This window comes from Ophidiomyces ophidiicola (genome assembly GCF_022830035.1).
Source record: "Ophidiomyces ophidiicola strain CBS 122913 chromosome Unknown scaffold_11, whole genome shotgun sequence".
In the NCBI taxonomy this organism is placed as follows: domain Eukaryota; kingdom Fungi; phylum Ascomycota; class Eurotiomycetes; order Onygenales; family Onygenaceae; genus Ophidiomyces; species Ophidiomyces ophidiicola.
Genome location: NW_026054651.1, coordinates 49,142 through 65,652, shown reverse-complemented (window position 1 = coordinate 65,652; position 16,511 = coordinate 49,142). Strand labels below are relative to the sequence as shown.

The following is a 16,511-nucleotide window of genomic DNA, read 5'->3' as shown; positions in this document are numbered from 1 at the left end:
GGTTGTTTGCTGAACTGAGTATATTCCTGACAGCTGGGGTTCAGGCAATCATAGGTGTGAATATGCAGTGAAAATGGTGGATGTCTTGTCAAAATATCTCCTGTCTCCAACTCCGCATTGCTCCAAGATTAAGCTCGCGGCACTGGAGGAGGAGCACGCTATGCCGGATTTGGAAACCTTGGATATCATGGGGCTTCACCACTAGACACCCTTAACATTCATACCCGTCACTGCAAACCATCCATTTCCCTTGTATAAGTCCTAAAGTTGATTGAAGAATAACATTTTCTTTTCAGCCATAATTGCATTATTTTGGCATGCAGATAGATCCATTGTAGGCTCTGAACGCAAAGGTGGACAGCCATGTCCTCATTTGTCGCGCTGAACATCGAGCCCAATGAGGATGCTGAGGAAGTCGATGACACCAAGGAAATACAAATAGAGGAGGCTCTCAAACTATACCAGACTGCCTTGAGACTTCATTCGCAAGGCCCAGATCATTACCACCAAGCCCGGGAAGCATACGAGGCCCTTTTCAAGTCCGATATATTCAACTATCCGGAAGCTGTTTCTGAATATAAGAGAGACCAGCTCTTGGATATAGAACATGAAAGTTTTGACTATTATGAGGACATCGCTGAAGGCGATATCTCAGATCCTATCAACACAACTTCGAGCGCCCTACCACAAACGATATTTTTGTCTTACAGAAACCATGCACAATTCATTCTAGATGACTTACAGAACTCACTGAGAGATGCCAATAAGCACGATTACAAGCGCCTTTCAAATCGCATCAAAGAGGCCTTAGAAGGCTTTGCAGAAGCACTTGAGCGTGACGATACGGACATGGATTTGTGGAGAAAAAGCAGCCGCGTTGGCGATGCTTTGAACAGTCGCCGGATTTCGAGATTTTGTTTGGAAAGCGTCCTCGAGTGTGATGACTACGGAATAGATGAGCGCTTTGGGCAACTGGGACTGGAACAGATTTTTGCGGTTCGAGATTTGCGCCGGATACTAGATGCCCTCCAGGACAATCTTTCTTCCACAAACCTTCCATTGAAGAAACCAAAGAACAGTATTTCTCGTCTTTTTGAGAAGCAGGCGGACATGTACCCGTTCCTTCCCACTCGATCGGACGGCCCATCAACACTTGGTCCCCATCAAGATGCTACAGCCCCATATCATATAGTTGAGTCCGCTGCTAAGACTTGGATTGATGTCGGGAACGCTATTCTTAAGGCATTAGTGGAAGTCTCGGAAACGCCCTATTTGACCTGGCCATCTGCGTCGTTACGAATACTTAATAAGCATGTCATCACTGAACAATCTCCAATATCCCCAGTGGTAGAAGGTGCTCCAAATAATGAGGTCTCCGATATTCTTCCGGATGCTACCCAGGATACTGAAATTCTGGATGTGGAAAGTGATGGCACGCTTGTCGGCTCAGATAAATCTACCCTCGAAGCCATGGAGACTGGTGGAGAAGTAGTAACAATAAATGTACCAGGCCCTCCACATATTGTTGAGAACACGAAAGGACAGGAGAATGAAAAGCTCACAGAACTGGATGGTGAGAACTCGGCCGACAGCAAGGATATAGCCGTTAAACCGGATGCACCTCAACCCCGGAAGAGATCATCTGCCTCCGTTTGGAATGAGGAGCCAGCTGATGGTGGAAGGGCTAAGAGTCGACGTATCAGAGCTCGTGAATCAATAGCCGAAGCCCAGGCTCAACAAGATGACATAGTCTTTGATCAAGTCAAATATTTCGAGGATCTTCTGGAAAACTTTGCTCACGCCGATCGATGGATGTTCAATACAACTGGAGCATTAATTTCTAAAATGGGCATTGAAGACCTTGGCACTATCGACGAACTGAAACAAGTAGTGGATGAATCCTATCGGCAAACTTCTTTCCAAAGTACCCCGTGTGAGAAGTATCTTGAATCAGTCAGTGTACGGGATCTAAGAGAAGCGATCGAGAATTGGTCCGGATCAATCAATTTTAGAGACGACGTTTTTACAACGCCCGATGGCCTGATAGGAGTAAAACAATATGGCCTTAATGTTTTCCTTGAGCGCTCGCGGCAGACTCAACAAGCTTCAACTCCAGCAAATGAGGATTACGATAGTCAAGGGCTATCAGAATTCTTACTGCTCGTTAACTCAAGTCGTCTCCGTCCGGAACAAGCTGCATTAAAGTGGCTAGAAAGGCATTTAGCTTCTAGTCATTTGTTTGTTAAGAGCCCCAATTCTCCGCACATGCTTCAATTACGCTCTTCCTATGCTGGCTCAAAGTGGTCTGAAGAAATGAGATGGCTAGTGCAGGAATTACTAAAGAATAGTGATGAATTCTTATATCAGAATTTATCCCTTGTAGACTTAGGGTTCGGTAAAGCTACCTCGGCTCCCATCAAAGAGGATGAAAGGGCAGTCGATATGGCTATTTCATACGCGGAAATGGCTCAAACCCTTTACGAGGTTCATTTGGATATGTATGCGTCCATGAGTTCGCCGAGTAATGCCACCAATGAAGCATCTAAGGCGTTGCAGAAAGATCGACTTCAACGCTGGGAAACAGTCGCTCGGGATCGGCTCATACATTGTATGGACGCCAATGGTGATGATAGTTTATCAACAAGCCTTGTTATGCGACATATTTGGTCAACGATAATGCATTTCAATATCACCGAAGACGCCAGCCGTGAATATGTTGTGGAGTGCTTAGAGGATCTAAAACGGATTCTACGCCAGTTTGATACTCCAATTATTACGCTGGTGAACAATACTCTCATGTCGGAATTATCTGTTGATGCAATTGAGCAAGAAATAGCCAGAATTAGCTCCATGGAATTTTTTATGAAAGTTTTTGGCCCCGGAAAGGAAGACCCGGTCAGCTTGATCGAAAGTATTGAACCTATTTTGGATCCATCAGCGATTGAATATCTTCCATCTCAGAACATGGAAACTGCAAAATTTCGTGACGCTGCATTGGAAGTCCAACGAGCTCGAGACCTATCATTTTTCCTAGATCGTGGTGATGCGACGTTGAAATTGCTACTCTGGAGGCGGCTTCAGAAAGCTTATGACTCTATTCAATATCCTACGAAAGTCATATCATGCTCACTACGCAGCATTGAAATCATTGTTAAAGAATTCACGTCGTCTTCTTATCTGAATTTACCTGGTGAACAACGTCGGATAGCATTGCTGAGATGGCTCAATCGTGCAGATTATCTAATGCTCAATGTGATTGGGAAGATTCTTGACGACCCTAAGAGTTCCTTTGAATGTATCGACATGAACCACTTGCAAACGTCCATGTCTGCTGTTGCAAAATTGTCAAGACTTCTTCATTCTTTTGTTCTTTATGAGGACTCAGTTCGCATTGGCCAAACAAGTCCACCTGAGATCCGGCCAGCTGCTGCTGCAAAAGCACATGAGCATTACAAAGAAAAGCTACGTTCAATGCTAGTCAGAGCCTGGACTTTGCAATACACTCTACTTAAAGAAGGTATTGAACAAAATAGGGAGGTCTTTGACACGCCATCTGACGATTGTATCAACTATTTACGCTCGGTCCATAATGCCTTGGGAATACGTTCATATTGCAAATATTCAAATAAACTTCTACTAAAAGTCATGAAGCAGGAGCTATTAACGCTTGATGCTGAAGACAATTACGAATCAGACACTGCGCAGGTGCTATTTGATTTTTATGGACTAAAGTTCGCCCCGGAGCTTGGTATCTCTCTGGAACATGGCTGTCCAGTTGACAAACTAGATAGATCGGCAGCTCTGATGATGATAGATTTTGCCATGGTGCAGGCAAATCGTATGAACATTAAAGACTTCCTGAAGTCCGATCTGAAATCGACAATCGATAATATCCAATCTGCTATCGGCTGGTCTCCAAGAACGTCCCCTTCTCTCAACCATAACAAGCGCATTGTCTCTGCATTTTTGAAATCCCCGATCAATCCTTCCAGACTTCGTCGAACGATTCAAGGGGTTAACGAGGTATCCGTTATATCTACGCAGACAGAGAGCTATAACCTGGCTGAAAGAGGATGGTACTTTTTCCTTGGCCATGCAGCACTAACAAAATTCAAAACGCAAAAGCGAGTTAGTCCAGGTCCCTCCGAAGATCTAGATCATGCCGCGACCTTTTTCCGTCGTGAAATAGAACATGGAATCGACAGATGGCAGACGTGGTATCGCCTTGGACAAGCGTATGATTTTAAATTAGAGGAGGACATCACCTGGTCTGCAGAGAAGCTGAATACCAGTCGAGCTGATCTAGAGATAATGGAAAGGAGAGCTATTAATGCCTACTCGATGGCCATAGGAGCCGCCATTCGGACAGCAGATTCGTCTACAGAAACAAAGAAAACCATGTCTGACTTGTATACTCAATTTGGCTTCCGAATCTATGCTTCCTCTAGAGCGCCTTTCTCGATGGCAGCATTTAATTTGAACGACTTTATGCGACATTACAACAGTGATAAGGATCAACGAATGTACAAAGGTCAGCCTTTTGGGGACATGAAGCTTTATTCAGCTTGGCACTTTGCTGGTTATTTGTTTCGGAAAGCCATGATTGATCGTCCATCTTACTGGGTGTAAGTGAGAATTTTCACCGAGCAAAGTAATAGTACCGTTTCTCAGACATTGACATGCTTGCTTAGGAATCGATACATGTTCAGCAAGTGCCTATGGAAAATGTTCACTTCCGATGACCCACTAAAAAAGTGCTATGAACCTGTTCATGTCAACAATGTACTTGACTCCTTGAACAATGCCATTAATTCCTTACCTCAGAGAAAAGATAATCGATCTGATCCTATACTTGAACCCCATTTTAAACTGGTATCCATCATCCATAAATTAGTCAAACGTGGAGATTTGAATGTCAGTAATTCTAGAAATACCCGCTTAAGTGCTTCATCTCTAATCTTTTACAGCCCTACGAAGCGAGTGAAAAACTTCTTGCTACCCCATGGGCGAAAAGGCTATCGGTTGTAACAGATATGGATTCTTGGAAGCCGTTCATCTTAGAGGTCTTGAAAAACCTGCGTGCAGCTGATAAGTCTAACTGGCATCATCGTGTTGTTGCAAGGGTAGGTGTCCCTTACTTCCTCTCAAGGGCTACTTAAGTACTCATTATAGCTAGGCTGCGCATGTCATTTACGATGACACTAAAGACTACGAAGCCGCCGTAGCAGCAAAACATGAACTGTCTCAACACGTGTTCACAAAGACAATGTCGCTCCAAGTCTGGAAGCCCGAAAATGAGCGCCCAGGGAGACACTTTGTATATACGTCCCGATATGTATATTTTTTTGTACACGTCCTTGACCAGCTCAACGACCGGACTGGTTTGGACCTTCTAATCCGCCGCGTACGGAGGAGGCCCAATGATTTTGTCAACTTCGCACAGCTTTGGGATGATATATGCAATACCTATATTAAGGTGCGTTTTAACTCCTTTTCAAAAATGGCTTACCGCTGTGCACTACTTTCTAACCAGGGAGTAGCTCTTCCGTCGCTTGGGGAATATCCCAATCAATCATGAAGACGCAGTATTCAAACCCATCGGCTATGAAGAATTCATCGCAAATGCTAGCCGTTTAGATTCGTGGAGTCATTCGGAACCGGCGGACACGGCAACGATTGACCTTGTAAGAGAGGCAGTAGAACTAAAAAAACTGAACGCAGGATTAATGAAAGCCGGAATATTCGAAGACCTAGTTGGAGATACTTATGCCCTTTTTTACGAAAAAAGCGTGCCAACAATATTAGAGGGGCTTGCAAAGGAAGAAAATCGCGAGCGGATGAAAGTAGACCATCTTCTTTTATGTGGTGGGACTGGTGATACTGCTCACACTTCATCTCTAACCCCAGAAAAGCCTCAAGAAAAACTGCCAGAGAAGGCTCCAAAGGCAAGAGCCAAGGGAGTCACGAGAAGAGAAGTTCAGCGAAAGGCAGATGCTATTGCTGCGAAGGCAGCCGCTTCGCGGCCAACAAAGGCTTCGCGTGCGGCCGAGGAAGACTCTAAACTCCCTATCGTTGAACAAATAGTTAATGAACCGTCAACTAAAAAAGACGAGATTCAGGAAAATATTCAAAATCAAGTTTCAGAGAGAACGCAAGAAATAACTGAAACTGCCACTGCTCGGAGCGCTCCGCCAACCGTTCTAGAGAATGGTGACACGGAAAGCGAATTGAGCGAGCTTGACGAGTCGAAGATCTCCGAGTTATCCAGACCTGTAGGGCAAATCTTCCCGCATTCACTTGCTAAAAGATTGGTTTCACCAAACCCTCAGTCAGAAGCATCGTCAAACATTAGTATTGATGGTGGTGATAAGATCTATGATCTTGAAGAATACGATGGCGGGACTGGCCGCGATACTGCAGGAGGTGACGTCGAAATTGAAGCCAACATTGAGGCTGATACAGGGGCTGAGGGCAGAGATGGAGATGGGCTTGATGGCGATGATGATACTATAGATATCAGCGGAGGCACCGACATTGCTGGCGGTGGTGATGGTGACGTCGATATCGAAGTTGACGAAGACGAAGACGACAATGCTGATGATCCTGGTTTTGATGCCGATGCCGATGTAGCTGCTGATGGTGGTGCTGGTGATGGCGATGAGGACGACGACGATGAAGGCGATGATGATGCTGACGAGGGTGTTGATCCCAACACAGGCTCCTGTGCTAAAGTTGACGCTGGCGAAGATGAAGATGAAAATGATGAAAACGATGCTGACGACGATACAGTCTCGCTAGAAAGCAGCAAAACTGAACTTGGAAATACTCAGCCCCCTGGTCCCGATGCCGACGACGATACAGTCTCGCTGGAAAGCAGCAAAACTGAACTTGGCAATACTCAGCCACCTTATCCTGATGCTGAGATGGAAAATGCCACATAAATAGTGGGGTATTTCTGTGTTCATTTTGATATAGTTAGAGCATTCATCCGGTTTTTTATATTTTGTTGGGGCTAGGACCGGAGTACACACATGAACATTATATGGCGTTTCACTAGGGTTGCGTGCCTAATTCGTTGGGCAGCTTTATAGAATATAGTGTATCAGTATTATTCAATATAAATCAAGAAAGAGAAATCTATGAATCCAAGTGATGAATCCTATGCAGGCGTATAAAAAACTGGGTATCATGCGCCCACTAACACCATAACATCCAATAACCTTTTACAATAGGGAGCGTATAACACTAATTTTCAAACATTGATTCAGGGCCAAAATCCAATTGCCTCGTGGTTAGTTTTCTCATCTTTCTACCCGTAGTCTTAGCCTTGCTCAGCGCCAAGGGTATCGGCTTCGAGTTCTCATCAACCCTTAAAGTACCTAATTTCTTATTTGCTGCTATGGTATCTCTTTCCGCTATATCGTCCGCATGAATAAAGTTATAGTCCGACGAGTCAAAACGACCAGGAATAGTATTTTTCTTGGTTTTCGTTGTTGGTTTCTTGGTAGGCGAGCTAGCATTCAGCGCACGCTCAAGGGCTGCAATTCTGTTCCTGAGCACTTCATTCTCGCGTTCAAGGTCGTCAATAATCTCCTCGGTAGATGGGGTGGGATCCTCATGAACTAATTTCGCAATAATTAGCTGCCAACACATTAAAAAATGGGTAAAGAATGGGTGAAAAAACACACTTTGCACTCCTCGTGAAAGAATATCTAGCTTCTTATCAAGGTGGTCCTCATGTCGAAGAGCCTGCTCATCCCATGCTTGCTGCCATCTTCTTTTTTCTCTTTCCATCCGCTCCTCCATTTCTGCAAAACACTCTTCTCGGATCTCCTGGTCGAGAAGTAAACATTGCTCTTCTGCTGCCTTCCATTTGATTTCAGCCTCTTGTCGTGCGAACTCCTCTTCTGCTAACCTTATTGCTAGTGCATCATAATCATCTGCCAACTTTGCAATCTCAAGGGCTGCTCGTTCTAACTCCTCCGCTGAAGCTGATAGGAAAGCAGATTTTCCAGCATGAGCAGGTTTCATGGGAGGTATCGATATATTGGACACGGATGGCACCCTAGGAACGGTAACTTCCCTAGCCAAGGCAGAGTATCTTAAAATTTGAGAAGTAGTGTTGAAGTCGCCCAATGGGTCGGCCGTTACTATCATCACTCCTTTCTGGGGGTTTCTATGTATGGAACTGGCCGCATGACCCGAAGAGGGGAAAGAATTCGAGAATAGGAGTTCGGTAAGCTTGCATTGCCGGAAAGGAACAAGTGTCTGGATATTACGGAGTTAGATCCCACTGTGTGTGGTATTTTATGGTTGGAAATTACCTTGTTGCCGGCCTGCAAATCCGTCTGCATCTGCAAACACTGGCCTAGGTACATAAGACTTTCGTTAATTTTACCTCCCTCTGCAAGCGTTGCTCCGGCAGTTTTTGCATTTCTGGCACGTTCAGAACCTACGAAACATTAGTTAAAATCAGCCGAAAGATAGGTGAGAGTCATACCGGCAAGGTCTGCAATGGTTAAGGTATTGCCGACCCAGAATTCATCATTAAATCTACTATCCCAGACTTTTCTCTTCACTTCAACACAGAAAAATCCGTGACTTCGAGAGCTCACGCTGTTATTCCCTGTCCCGGTGACTTTTCTTTCTGTAAGTCCAATCTCTAGAACAGTCAGTGCCTCTTCGTATGTACTGCAAACTACCTTTCGTAGACCTGCTACGACTTTTCGGTCAGTTGATCCTTCAGTGGACTTGAACATAAGTGCCCGGCGGCGATCTTTCTGATTACTATTTGCTTGCTTGGAAACGCCACCGGCGGGAGAGAGTAGGTCGAAAATACGGTCGTTATATACTTCGTACATGGATATTAGGACGGCATATTCTTCATCTGGGCCTACATCAACCACATAGTCGGCGACATCGGGGGTTTGAAGAAAAGCACTAGATCGTGGGGCGAGGTTACGGCGGGGGAATGTCGACGTAGTTGGGGTTTCCTTTAAATGATGCCAATTTTTAGTAAAATGAATTCTATGAGTTCTCCAAAACGGTAACTGGGAGGGAAGGGTAATATTTTTGGGTGCTAGCCAACTGGGCACACTATCGGCGGCTAGATTGAAGCCGTTTACGAGCCGGATAGTGGGCGCACATGAGGCAATGCCTGAGTCGATATTTCCAAACAGCGGTGTGGGAACTGAAGAATATAGTCCAATGGAGGATATATTGGGTGGACTGGAAGACAGGGACTGAAGTGGATTGCATACCAGTGGCGTTTGAGCTCTTGAGGAGGATAGTGGAGTCTGTGCCCTCGAGTTACGTCCTCGATCTGCATTTAAATCTCCATAAATTGCATCAATGAAAGATTTTGCGGAATACACTTGGGCTTCGGAGGGATCTGAAGTAGCTAGGGACTGCATGAACGTAGAGTATTTCGGGTGATCTGGGGATTGGATTGACGATGCGAGAGAGTTGAATAGAATATCAAGGGACATCTGAGTAATACCGCGCTGCGATTTTGAGCCGAGAATTGTATGTGACTAGATGCAGCGTCAGCCAAATGCTTTCAGGTACTTTGGGCGTAATTGGTAGTTATAGGAGAGCAGACCTTCCCGCTCCCAGAGGCCCCAAGAGTCGCAACAAGCCCATCGCGGCTGTCATTCAAGACTCCATCAATCAGCGAGACCATTCCAGATTGCTCGAATACATCCAACTGGGTGGCGTGTTCTTCGAAAACCTTCGTAAACGCAAACTTCTCGATCGCGCGTTTTCTCGAGTCGTTTGGAGGCTGGACCGTAATGTGGGTGGGCCATTTGTTTGTGTCTTCGGACCCATTGCTGCCTGCAATCTCCGCTACCGGTTCAACAACTAAGAAGTCCGACCTTTGCTGCTGTGAGTCGGGAGTGTGGCTGATGGGCGGCCGCAAGCGAAGGTAGACCTGGAAAAGGGAGGCTTGTGGCCTCTGAAAGGATTCCATGGCGGTATGGAAAAGGGGAAATACCAGCGACAACTAGCACACGGTGCTGCCCGACATACAAGGCGTCCGACCCCAGACAGTTCTCTTGGATGCAGGATTATATGCACGTTCTCGCGTTGGACCAGCATTCAACTGGTGGGAGCCGTGATGTTGCGGCATAAAGCCAGGGGCGTTGGCCGGGCAACGGGCGAGCACGACGCATGCGAGGATGCGCGAAGGAGTCTGCAGGCGTCTGGAGTACGAAGTACATATGCATGCACGACTAACTATGTGCATTACGGCGGATGTCGCAGTTTGGCAGCAATGAGAACAAATAACTAGTTATACAAGTAGTTAGTCCGTACAGATTCTGTTCATAACTAACTACAGAGTACTCCGTACGCTATCAATCGAAACTACGATCCCCATTGACGATTTGTTTGTAGCATCCTCTCCTTCCAGCGAGCCCCAACACACATGAAAAATAAAAATCAAAAATAACGAAGCAGAACTGGCGGGCATTGACACTGAAAAATTTACCCAGATTTACGGCTTGAGCGGGTCACCCGCGTCGTCCTTGGTTCTGCTTTCTCAGCGGCTATCCGGGAACGCTTCGGTTTCGCAGCCTTCGGCTCCTTATCCTCATCGGTATTCCTCTTTTTGCTAGTGGATTTGCGGCGAGGTTTTGTCTCTTTTTTCGCTTCATTGCCAGAATCGGGCGCTTCCTCCCCCTCCCCTTCTCCTTCGCCCTCGTCCTCGCCCTCACGTTCTGGTTCTGGTTCTGGTTCTGGTTTAGAGTCGATAGCCTTCTTTTTAGAGAGCGAAGTCTTTCTCTTCTTAGAGACCGGTTTTAAATCTGTCTCCGCTTCATTCTCATCCTCAGACTCGGTCTCTTCTTTCTTCTTTTTACCACGCGAGCGCTTTGTAGTCTTAGTAGTGTCATTTTGTGGTGCATCCTACATTCTCGCTCAGCATACGGAATGCAAGAACGAACATATCTTTGGGATTTTCAACACGCACCTCTGCATCTTCCTTTTTTTTGGAAGCTCGAACCCTGAAACCCGACTTTCCCGGTCGGTTCACCTCAACATCCTGCAAGCCTTGCAATTAGCATCGAAAGTTCGGTGTTGTTTCTTCATAAACAACAATGGGCATTAAATTGTAGAGTGTGTAACATACGCCTTTCCAGTCGGAATCTGCGACATGTCCATGTTCTACCGCTTCGCGGATCTTGTCTTGGTTTTCGGCGGAAATTTCATCGAAACCATCAAGATCCGAGAAGTTCTTATCCTCGCCAACTATCTCCTGCAGGGTGGAAACCTGCCTTGGAGTGACACATCCCCTACGGCAGTTAGTGTCAGAGCAATGAACTTTCCAGGACAATCTAATATGGAATAGAAGCAGCGCATACCAGTGCTTCCACGACCAGCTCTGGAACCGTTCGGTATCTACCCATGATCCCAAACGTAGCTCGCCCTTTAGGATCTTCTCCTTCTTGTCTTGACATTCCTTATTCTTGCAGCCAGCACGGCCTGTGCTGGCTTCTTCTATAAGAGGACAAATCCATTAGATACTATCTAACAAACACAATAGCGTATTTGTCGTAGATTTATTGAATGGATCTTGAATCACGGCTTGCGCAAGTATTTGCATGGTACATATATCATGCGACACAATTCGCGGAACAAGCGGTAAAAAGCTGTCTAAGTCTGGAATTTCTTACCAACACGATATGTCGGCATCCCGCAGATGATGGCTATTGCCGCCACTCAATCGTTAATAAGCTGCTTTGCCATTCCAGATCAGAAAAATTCAAAACACAGACAGAGGTGCGGTACTTGCTTTACCTGGACTCAAATCGCTCGATTAACTAGTTATGTAAGCAGTGCCGCCAAGTGGACGGACTACTCCGTAGGGGCCAGTTGCTCAGCTCGTTTAACCAAAAACAGTTTCTTTGAGAATTCTTCCGGCACAGAGTTATAAATACCTTACGCCTTCGTCTTTAATAGTTACTCGGTAGCCTACACAGATTCGACAATGTGAGAGAGAAAGAGAATGATTATACCATAAAACGATTAGTTCTCTGAATCAACACTATCCTTTTGATAGAGGAAATGATTATGTGAAAGGGGCTACGGAAACGCATTCCGTACCAACATTCCAAGACTGTATAACCGGGGGACCTCAAGTTTCATAGACCATGCTGAAGAAAGAGAAGCAGCCACAGTATCCATCATAAGCACATAAAAAGCAGTCATCATTATATAGTCCGAACCACATAATAAAGATTGAAATCCCGGACAACGGTGCCCATTTTCCTCTCAGTTGTCAGAACCGACATCTACTCGGCTGGATAATTACAGCCCAAGTGGTGCTGGCCTCCCATAATTGAATCCTGAAAGGATATGACCACTCAGCGCATTTTACCTAGCACCTCCAAGACAGGATCGGGGTCATAGGTCTCTCGCATCTCAAAGTATTTCATTGATTATTTGAGAAACTTGCATCTCATGATTAAATCCACCAGTGCTCTCCTTAGTGGCCTATTTGGAGAGATATTCGAGCTGTAATTCAAGTGCACTCCTGTCTAGGGCTTCCTGAAACGCCCAGTCAATGACTTGCCAATTAATATTGCTTTGAGCTGGAGGATTATGGAGTTTCGCATTGATAGCCTTGAGGCTATGTAGGCTGCAAAATGGCATGGTCAACAAGTCATGATCATAATGGCAGGACCTTCGTATATATTGATACCCCCAGAGACCGGGTTCATACGGTTCGAATAAAATCTCTAGCCGTTGAATCTCAGGGGGCCGTTGAAGCAAATCAACAAGTCTGTCGAGCCCCTCTCACATCAAATACAGCCAATGGCAGTAGTCAGCAACTGGTGCAGTTAAGTTCACTACAACCATGCCAATCTTATAAAGGGTAACACGTGTGGCACCGGCAACCTCATTTGGTAACAAGTACGCAGGTTTTTATGAGGGTGTTGGAGGAGCGCTGTTGCATCAGGGAATAGACTGTAGTGCGTACATTCTTTTTGCTGAAGCCTATAATGTTGAATTCCAAACAAGAGTGGCAATAGATGATTTCAGAAACATCATCATAGATAAAACGGCATGTGCGGAGAATTTCAAGATGCCTGTTTCTGTAACCCTCTGGGACCAAGTACAGCCAAACCCCTTCTCTAATTTTATATGGAAGCCGTGAAAACAACCCGAGGTAGTTGTTCCTCATTCCAACGCTGGTATAAGAGGCTGTAGGAGTAGACAGGAGTTTTGGTAGATATCAAAGAAAAGAAGAAATCTCCCAGTTAACAATGGTGAAAGATTAATAAGCTCCTAGCTATTGGGAGCAATACCGGAAGAATCCAGTAATCATACAGACCACTCAGAGCCCTCCAAAGTTCAGACATGGATGACTCAAGACGGAAGAGGTCAGTTATATTAGCTCTAGAGTTAGCTCCATATCAAGTGTTATATCGGCATCCGGAGAATAATACAAGTATTGATCAAGAGCGCAGATGGTTAGCTAAAGCAGAGATTGAAGACCGGAATGTAAGTTGGCAGTCCAGCAGGGCGGGTACCTGACCTGTGCAGGCTACGAGGCTTGGCAAGGTCACGGGTAACTAGGTAACTAGTTAGTTAATTCACTATTCTGTAAGCCAAAGGTCTAGATTGCTAACCTCGAGCAACAGATCAGCATGGAGCGCTCTTAAACTGTGCATTTTTCTCGAAAACCCCTCGTATCCTTCAAGTCTATCAATATGTCAGAACCAATACCTGAATCTATTCCTACTAGCCAAGACCCCCGAAGCAAGCGCCCCTTGAAGCGACGCGCCCTAACGCCTCTCTCTGAACAAGCTAAACAGCTCGATGGGCTATTCAAAGACCCAAGTAAAGATATTCATATACCCGCCATTTCTAAACCTCGCACCTCCGCGTCTCTACCGCCGCCACCAGAGGTTGTCGCGAACGTTCAAGGCTCGTCAGCCGGGGCCGGATCCGGCGAGTTTCACGTATACAAAGCAAGTCGTCGACGCGAATATGAGCGAGTGAGATTGATGGAAGAAGAGTTGAAGAATGAAAAGGCTACGACAGAACATGCAAATAAGATGGAAGAGCTAAAGCGGAAGGACGAAGAGAAGACAGAAAAGAATCGAAAAAAGCGAGAGAAGCGGAAAGCGGCCAAATCAAAGAAAGGAAATGGTTCCCCTCACAATGCGACGGAGAATGAGAATACAAAAGTGGCATGTTGTGCCGATGGCTCTGACGAGCGACCCAGAGACAATAACAGAGAGCTAAACCAGGCAAACGCTTATGCGGAAACCCCAGGTGTTATTATCCATGATGAAGATTAAGTCTACCCCCCAGCATTTCCCAGGTAACAGCACCTACCAACGCATATTTTATGACCATGTACCATTATCAAGATACCCACGACAAAATTATTTTGTTTTTTCATAGGAATTAGTAACATAAAAAGTCTATGTTATTTGTTTGTTTTGTGCGGACTGATTGTCACTATTCCTCCCCACCCCCGATATTTGCAGCCTGTTTCAATGACTTAGCACTGCAAATATCGTCAACACGAAGCAGTAGGCAAGCAGACTATAAATGGAAAGGGACGTTAGCTGGAATTTAGGTGTAACTAACTCTTTTGGGAGCTAGAAATAACGGGGGTGATGTCTTACCTCAACAGCGGTTTTGATGCTCTGCAGCTTCACTGCCTCTGGCTCCCAAACGCCGTAATCTTTCATATCAACAATGGCGCCCGTATCCCCATCAAGTCCATAAGTGCTATGCCCTTCTACATGCTTTGCTCTTAGCCCTGTTAAAATTCGGATGGCGTTCTGTCCTGCATTTTGAGCCAATGTCCTTGGAATGACCTCCATAGCTTCAGCAACAGCTTTATATGGCCATTGCTGAACGCCTTCAATAGACTTGGCGAGCTGTGCAAGTTTCACCGATACAGCCATTTCGGTAGCACCCCCACCTGGAGATAAACGAGGATGGAAAATGACGTTGCGGGCAACGGACATGGCGTCTTGCAAGTTTCGCTCAATCTCATTCAAAATATCCTTCGACGGCCCTCTCAGCAGAATCGTGCACGCTTTTGGTTGCTTACACTGCCGCATGAATGAAAAATACTCATCTCCAATTTTCTCGATCTCGAAGAGTCCACATTGGGTTCCCACATCGGATTCTTGCAGATCATCGACCCGATTGACAATTGTAGCGCCAGTTGCACGAGCAATACGGTTGTTGTCTGTCTTGCGGACTCTTCGTAGGGCAGTAACGTTGTGTTTAACAAGAAAATGTTGAGCCAAATCTATGTAAGTTAGTAGGCGTGTGTAAAAGGCATACTTGTTTAGGGAAAAGCATACCAGAAACTCCTTTTTCAGTAATAACAAGGTCAGGTTTAAGAGCAAGAATTGCGTCACACATATGCTTCACCTGCTCTTCCTCGATCTGTAAGATTTTATTCCAATCTTCTTCTTTGGATATCTCAATATTTGTCTGGGATTCTCCTTTTTTGTACTCCAAAGGGCAGTCAAGAAGAATAATTCTGGGGTTCTCTATCCTCCGTCTCATTTTCGGATGCGTGATGTCCTTGTTCACCATAACCCCATCAATAACCTCGCTATCTTCAATCTGGCCGCCGGGTATTTTTTCGATACGAGCATACCGTTTAATATCAACCTCTTTCTTTCCACCACCCGCATCGTGCGAAACAGTGCGTACAGCTTTAAGGGCAAGGTTGCACATAAGCTCAGACCACCGAGAAACAAATTTAGTGCCAATAGATGATTGTATAAGACTGTACATTGCTCTATCATCATCGATATCAACGGGGAGGGAAATTTGCTCGACTATGGTAAGGGCATCGCTTAGGGCCTTCTTGAATGCGGATATAATGACGACAGGATGGATGTCTCGCTCGAGCTGAGGAAGCGCATAAGCTAAAATTTCTCCCGCTGGATGTTCCCGTGTCAGCTTTGTAGTAAATCCATTTCCTCCGCTATGAAGCTCACCTAGAATAATAACAGTCGTAGTGCCATCACCAACTTCTTCATCTTGCGTTCGGCTAAGCTCAATCATGCTTTTAGCCGCCGGGTGGGCGACCTCTATCTCCCTCAGGATTGCATGGCCGTCATTTGTTAAGACAATACCACCAAGGGGGTCAAGCAACATCTTGAGCATTGCCTTAGGTCCAAGACATGACCGAATAATGTCCGCAACACTATCTTACGTTAGGGAATAAACGGATTGTGTATCGCCTTGCTTTACTCACGTCTTTGCCGCTGTTATATTGGATAATTGAGCTTTTCTGCCAACCTGCCTATCCCCACTCTGCGTATCTGAAAGACGATCAGTAAACTGTAACCAAATATTACACTTCAATAACTGAAAGAAAAGGTGCCGTACTCATTACCACCACAGGGGCCTGCATTTTGGCGGGGTGATATCGCGACCCAGAAAAGTGGGATGCGAAGCTGAGACAAGAAATATCAAGAGCAAGCGCAAGAAAAACAGATAGCAGGAGCAGAATCAAACCAAAACTC

At 45.5% G+C, this 16,511-nt stretch overlaps 5 protein-coding genes across 5 annotated transcripts; 2 read left to right on the top strand and 3 right to left on the bottom strand.

The window, feature by feature from the left end:
• Window positions 1–363: 363 nt before the first annotated feature.
• HIR3 (Histone transcription regulator 3) lies at window positions 364–6,941 on the top strand (the record flags this gene model as incomplete). Its single annotated transcript, XM_049252361.1, has 5 exons — window positions 364–4,625; window positions 4,692–4,914; window positions 4,968–5,123; window positions 5,177–5,476; window positions 5,541–6,941. The coding sequence occupies 5 exons, from the start codon at window positions 364–366 to the stop codon at window positions 6,939–6,941; spliced, it is 6,342 nt and encodes a 2,113-aa protein (XP_049108535.1).
• A 304-nt stretch (window positions 6,942–7,245) lies between these two features.
• LOZ57_003311 (uncharacterized protein) lies at window positions 7,246–9,970 on the bottom strand (the record flags this gene model as incomplete). Its single annotated transcript, XM_049252360.1, has 5 exons — window positions 7,246–7,622; window positions 7,689–8,268; window positions 8,325–8,452; window positions 8,501–9,533; window positions 9,602–9,970. The coding sequence occupies 5 exons, from the start codon at window positions 9,968–9,970 to the stop codon at window positions 7,246–7,248; spliced, it is 2,487 nt and encodes an 828-aa protein (XP_049108534.1).
• Window positions 9,971–10,485: 515 nt separating this feature from the next.
• LOZ57_003310 (uncharacterized protein) lies at window positions 10,486–11,691 on the bottom strand (the record flags this gene model as incomplete). Its single annotated transcript, XM_049252359.1, has 5 exons — window positions 10,486–10,905; window positions 10,970–11,041; window positions 11,129–11,291; window positions 11,361–11,496; window positions 11,673–11,691. The coding sequence occupies 5 exons, from the start codon at window positions 11,689–11,691 to the stop codon at window positions 10,486–10,488; spliced, it is 810 nt and encodes a 269-aa protein (XP_049108533.1).
• Window positions 11,692–13,712: 2,021 nt separating this feature from the next.
• On the top strand, window positions 13,713–14,306 carry LOZ57_003309 (uncharacterized protein; the record flags this gene model as incomplete). Its single annotated transcript, XM_049252358.1, has 1 exon — window positions 13,713–14,306. One exon carries the CDS (start codon window positions 13,713–13,715, stop codon window positions 14,304–14,306), a length of 594 nt encoding a protein of 197 aa, XP_049108532.1.
• A 163-nt stretch (window positions 14,307–14,469) lies between these two features.
• On the bottom strand, window positions 14,470–16,399 carry CCT3 (T-complex protein 1 subunit gamma; the record flags this gene model as incomplete). Its single annotated transcript, XM_049252357.1, has 6 exons — window positions 14,470–14,556; window positions 14,640–15,277; window positions 15,333–15,923; window positions 15,981–16,189; window positions 16,241–16,307; window positions 16,375–16,399. 6 exons carry the CDS (start codon window positions 16,397–16,399, stop codon window positions 14,470–14,472), a joined length of 1,617 nt encoding a protein of 538 aa, XP_049108531.1.
• Window positions 16,400–16,511: the final 112 nt, after the last annotated feature.